This window comes from Hyposmocoma kahamanoa, unplaced genomic scaffold, assembly GCF_003589595.1.
Source record: "Hyposmocoma kahamanoa isolate Upper Pololo Valley unplaced genomic scaffold, ASM358959v1 63, whole genome shotgun sequence".
Taxonomy (NCBI): domain Eukaryota; kingdom Metazoa; phylum Arthropoda; class Insecta; order Lepidoptera; family Cosmopterigidae; genus Hyposmocoma; species Hyposmocoma kahamanoa.
Window position 1 is genome coordinate 12820260 of NW_020653851.1, and position 6499 is coordinate 12826758.

General features: G+C 37.3%; 1 protein-coding gene across 1 annotated transcript in view; it reads left to right on the forward strand.

The window, feature by feature from the left end:
* The window catches only part of LOC113230058, a 93025-nt gene extending 87713 nt beyond the window's left edge, over positions 1-5312 (forward strand). The window contains exons 5-6 of the mRNA XM_026463785.1: positions 2438-3250; positions 3422-5312. Of these exons, the coding sequence (XP_026319570.1) occupies positions 2438-3250; positions 3422-4096 (1488 nt within the window). The 3' untranslated portion in view covers positions 4097-5312. The remainder of the gene's footprint in view (positions 1-2437; positions 3251-3421) is intronic.
* Positions 5313-6499: the final 1187 nt, after the last annotated feature.

Here is a 6499-nt window from a genome sequence, read left to right on the forward strand (position 1 = left end):
TTGAACAGAAAAATTTACATAAAAACAAAGAGCTTGAAGAAGTTACAAATAATGAAGACGGATTACTAAACTCTTGTTAAGTAGGAGAGGTTGTTACAAACAAACATACAGCGAGGTTAAGTCCTTGCTAATAAGGATCATCGTAAGAATTAAGGGAGCATTTGTTTTGATGTTCGCGGCATTTCCGAGACATTTAATAGAAATTTGAGGAAATTCTTTGTGCTTATTAGGAAGATGATTGTTCTGTTTATGCGTGGTGATATTTCGATCAAGAGTCTAATATACACCGTGATTTTTTCTGGTACTACGATATTTCGGGAATATTTCACACTATTACTATTACTATTCAAATATTGACCATGCTTAAGTATAATGCAATAGATGAAGGCCTTATTTTCTTGTAAAGGCTACTTTACTTTATTTCCTGTATATTAGAAACGGTATATGCAAAAAACGAAGACTCGGTATTATATTATGTTTTAAGTTGGAAATATCTATCTCGATAATAGATACAACAATTTGTCTAAACGATGAGCACCTGCCTCACACGTGGGATCTCCATACATAATAAATTTAATTGAATCTCAGTCTCATCCGCGCCTCGCACAGCCTTATTATATTTTCTAAATATTCACCTTGTTGCGAACGGGTTAGGGAGAGTGGGGGGTTCCCTCGTCTTACCAACTTGAGCCTCAGTGAAAGAGGGTTAAAAGGAGTTTTAGATGTACGAACGCTTTTGATCTTATTAATACCATAAAATAATGCTTTATAATCTTATTAAACGCGAGGTTAGCGCTCGATGCGCGCCCCTCTCGAGGCTTAACCCGACAGGGCCGCGATTTCAATTTGACGTTCCGTCACACAGTCCGTGCCTGTACAATTTCGTATTACAACTCTTGCCACTACTCCCACAGTGAAATAAATGATCCGTTATAAACTCAAAATTGGCTGATAAAAGTTACCAATGAAAGTCAAAACTTATCTGAAGCGTACAAATTGGAGTTGCAACTCTTGACAAAGTTCGCGCAAATGAGCCAAAGGAATTCTCGACCGGCTAGATAATCAAACACCTTCCGATGCCGAAGTTAGTAGCTAAACGCCAGATGAACTCGGCGCTATGATATTATGGTAATTTATCGCACGCCAATTTGCTCCACTTCGATTTCAACTCGGAACAAACTTTTATAGACGCTGCGGGAATATTTTATCGAAAGAGTCTTCGCAGGAAGGTTAATGAAGGATCAATTTAAAACCATAAATCTTCTTTAAGACTTCTTCAAAACTTTATCAGAATCTTATATAATTGAGATCTTTAATACACATTAAAATATAATCGGTCCTTCAAGCGCGTAAGTAGCGCAAGTACACACCACGAAATATCAGATAAAACTAAGCCTATTGTGTTCTAAGTAGTCTTTTCTATCTACGAGTATATCAAGAAATGTTCGCAATCACACACCGAATTACGTACTTAGGCGGATTACACGTGACAGAATTATCACGCGCAGGCGCCAGCTCATGTAAATCTTCCATGTACCTGAAGCTCACAATATCTGAAAGCAAATATGGCACCACTATTTAAAAATATAAAACAAAGAGGCGGATTAACGTATCACACGAACACGTCCCTAATGCTCTTCGCTGACATGATTTATAGGCGCAATCTGGATGTGTAATACTTACGTTTAATTTAACGTTTGATTTAGCAACTCTGACAACTGGCTTGACGACGTAATCACCGGCATTGTTCTGTGTAATCTCGCGATAGCGCAGATCTTACTTGCATAACTGTCAAGCTGGGTAAACTCACAGTTGTTGCTTTAATCTGACAGGTTCTTTATGATTGACTACTTGCTGTGCGATTAAATACCTGTCTAAATATACATTAACCTTATCGTTCTGAATAAATAATTGTGTAATATAAACAAGGTACTGAAATGGAAATATTTCGAGGTGATACTTGCTAACGTGGCGTCGAAAGAAGGTTTCTAATCGAATTACCGTCAAAACATTTTAGTCGTACCACTTAGTCCACATCGGCATTCCTCTGCTGGCGCTTATACATAAAGTGGGTGGATGCTAATTGTAAAGATGCCCTTCCCGCTCATTGTTTTAGAGCTGGCCATGATTGAAGTTTGGCGGTGCGAGCACGGGAGTGATGCGCACTAAACAACGAGTAAACACTTCTCCTCAGAGCCTCGTCGGCCGCTCGCGCATGACACATACATTAACAACAGCCGACCTAATATTTTCATAATCTAATGGCGATGTTCTGTGAAACAATGCTCGCTGTTTATTCAAACAATTATCTCCATATCTGTAACTGGTTAGACTGACCTCTTTAAAACCTTCTAAAATTGTTTGCTACCTTGCTTTTTATTTTCACTTTAAGCTACTTATGCGTGGCTTTAGCTTTAAGACCCGGTTTTTGTTACAGGTGACATTGGCGCAAATATGCCGAGGACAGGACAGGACAGCGGGGCCTCATAGTTTCCATGAACCATCAGAAGAAATGCGCCGCAAGTTTGAGTCCTGGTGGAGTGCACAGGTGTCACCTCGGCCGCCACCTTTTAGCCCTCGACGTTATCCATCACCGGGCCCAAAGAACCGATCGCCTACTCTTAATTCAATACCGGATCATTTACATCCAGCACTACAAACAGTTCAAAGTCAGTATCCTACACAGAAAACTAGAATGCGAACAAGTTTCGACCCGGAACTAGAACTACCGAAATTACAACGATGGTTTGCTGAGAACCAGCACCCAAGCAGGCAGCAAATTCAGCAGTACGTGCGAGAGTTGAACAACTTGGAGTCGCGGCGCGGTCGTAAACCGTTAGACGTTAATAATGTCGTGTATTGGTTTAAAAATGCCCGCGCTGCTCAAAAGCGTGCCGAGTTACGTAATATAGGTGGACTAGGCCATCTAGGAATGAACGGGTTTAACAGCAGGAGTCACAGTCCAACCAATGGTTCTCTAATGGTTGGAAATGACAGCTATGCTTCTCAAGATCACAGCTCAATGAAAAGCCCGTTGCAACTTAGTCCCAATAGATACCCTATGTCCGTGATGTCTGAGGATAACCTCTCAAATGCTGGATCTGATCTGGATGATGATGGAGGCGATCTAAACAACGACGACAGGCCAGAAAGTCCTGATGCACCACTCTCGTTGATCACTACAAAGAAGGCCAACAATAATCCGGAAGATGTACCACAAGAATCACCAAAGCAGTCAGAAACATTAAAGGTACAATATTTTATATTTTATTTCATAAAAACAATTGAACCACAATTACTGTATTAATGTTTTTTATACACCGTAACCGTAGCTCAGATGGTGATCCAGTCAGATGGAAGGATATTTTGTTTGTGTTGTTCGATCTTTGTGTCAATAATAATGAGAGTACATTGTTTTCAGGTACATGACATCAAACAAGAGCCCAGAGATTTAAGCAAACCAGAACCATCGATCTCCCCGCAACGTTCACCAACAAAAAACAGTAACAGCTCCCCACATAATAATAACAATAACAACAATAATAATGAAGATGAAAACGGTATCAACGAAGAACATGACAACGCATCTGACGATGATGTCATTCAGGAGAGACACTATCGTCAGAGTTCTCCACATCTTGATAGTTTGCCATTTCCCATGGTCACAAACCATCCAATGTTTGGGCATGGTATCATGTACATGAGTCGATACATGAGCGCGTTTCCAGGAGTAGGGCCTGTACCTGGCGAGGGAGCAAGTGGCCTGAATCTCGCACTTGCAGGAGCTTCAGATGAGCGTCGCAAGCGTAACCGTACATTCATTGATCCCGTCTCTGAAGTGCCAGTTCTTGAGCAATGGTTTTCCATGAATACGCACCCCTCACATAATTTGATACTGAAATATACAGAAGAGTTGAACAAAATGCCCTACAGACAGAAGTTCCCAAGGCTTGAGTCTAAAAACGTTCAGTTCTGGTTCAAGAACCGAAGGGCGAAATGTAAGAGGTTGAAAATGACTCTGTACGAGCCGTCGTCACCTGGCCACTACTCCCATCCTGGACATCCACACGCGATTGCCGAGAGAAAATTGGTGTGAATTAAATTATTTGGACGCCAGTAGTTCGTCAAAAATTAATAGTGTTTGTGATGTCGGCAAATCAACACGAAAGACTGATCTGGAATCATATTAATGGTGTTAAGTGCCATGTTAGTATTAAAGACGACGTTTCAAATTTAATCATTTCGTATTATTCAGGACTCTTATTGTTACGATTGTAGTTCACATAGATTAGCTTTATAAATGCATCTCAAAACTGATGTTATTGTAAGCATAATGATCATAGTACCATTTATTATTAAAGAAACGATCACATCGTATCCTTGTAAATATAAGTAGTTGTACAAAATTTATGATATTATCCTATTAAAAGACACATAACATCTGTTTGTGAATGAATCTCAGAATATTACTCCCGTATTTGTATATAGGTAATTATTGATTCAATTTTATTTATTGCCTGTAGTAGTTTAGTTAAAAATCTGTTGAAATTATTGATGATCGTAAAGGGAAACTCTCACCAAAAGTTCCATTTAATAGTAACTTAAGTATAGGTAAAGTAGGCAAAGTAAAACTTTAGCATCGTATTCAACGTTATTATGTAAAAATTTAGATAATGTCAGTCATTTAGTAATAGATGATATTGGTAGCTGAAGAAATAGGTTCTTGGCCTATAATTTAGTAAATACAGAGTAAGTAACAAACAGTGGATAACTTGCTTCTTTGTGAATTTTCGAATATACAGTATTTTTTTGCTTGAGCACGAAGTAATTTTCCAATTGTTTACTCTTTATTGTAAGTGGTCTATATGTCTGCGGTTCGAAATATGTACATTTATACCATGTATATGTAACATACCTTAAAAGGATAATACAGTATACGCACATTCCTTTACATTGTTACAATATTGCTTCCTCGGTCCTTGGTTAGTGTTTATTATTTAAAAATGTAAGATACAATTTATTTTTATTACAATCAAATGATGCGGTGTCCGAGTAAATTCTTATTTTTGTTCTTCCCTTATAAACCAGCAAATAATTTGTGTGAATAGTAAAGAAAATAATTTGTTTTAACGGTAAGATTGCCGTGTTAAGAAATTTCACTATTGAAACAAATTATTGCCGAATTTTCTTTTTGAACTGTCGAATTTCTACTTGGTTTTTTCGCTGTGCATTTTCATCTGAGTTTTATACATTTGTTAGAAAAGTCGATGTTATGTTATAATGAAATAATGCAATGTGCAAGAAGTAAAACTTTGAGGTAATCAAAAATAAAAATGTATTCTGGAATAGGTTTTTTTTTTAAATATATATTGAATAAAACTGTAAGATTTGGGATTTCATGTGAGATTAAGAAAATTTATTCTTAGTTGATCCAGTACTATCAGTATTTGTTTAGAGACATCGCATTAAAACATACTTTTGCAGCAAGCCACAGTATTTACCGCATTTATTTACAAAGAAGGCTGTTTTTACCACATCAAACAATCCTTGTTTTTATAGTTTTTAGCATTTGAAACATTACTAGTTGTAACATCGAATGTTTTGTTGTTTCCATGTTATGCTTGTTTTGTGATGCTGTGATGACTTTCCAAATATTGTAAATACTATTAAAGTTTTAAGATTATTATAATAACGTCACTAGGGTCACGAACAATTAAGCATTTATTGCTTAGATATCGGCTAAATGTTTATTCCATTCAATTATATAAACGAAAAATTAATTGAATATAATTATCGTAATAACAAAAATCCGTTTTTTTTTCCCATTAAATCCTTTTACTACAGATCACACAAAATCCGTGCCTTCTACCTTTAATTTAAACTCCAAAGAAAAATGTTCCAATAAAATTTGTTTTTTTTTAATATATTGTACAAGTGAACTGCCAAATTGCACTATACTAATTTGATGAATTCATCATCATCATCAAATCACGTCCAACATGCATCCCACTGCTGTGCACGGGTCTTCTATCAGACGAGGGTTTAGGCCATATTATAGTCCGTCACACTGGTTCAATGCGGTTTGGGGTCTTCGTACGTTTTCCAAGGGTTGTGAACCTTCTTCGAAGTGCAGGTTTCACCGGAAAACTCGTGGTAAATTACGCTCATAAATTCAAACAACTTAGATGTCAGAGCCTGGATTCGAACCCACAATTTGAAACCATTAGACTACCACGGCTTTTTTGGTGGTGAAGTGACACAGAACTCCATTCCAGGAGAAAATCACAGTGTACCAATGTAATCGGGCGTGTATAAGATCTCTAGCAATAATAAATTGAAGTAAATAGACGTCAATAGCCGCTGCTGTATCGATGGCAGGTCTATAAGTTTAATACATCTAAAGAGATAATAACAAAGCAAACTATCCTAAGTCTAACTATCCCGAACAGTGATTCCCTATTGTCTATTTACAACGTGTGTCAATACAGAGTAGTCAATA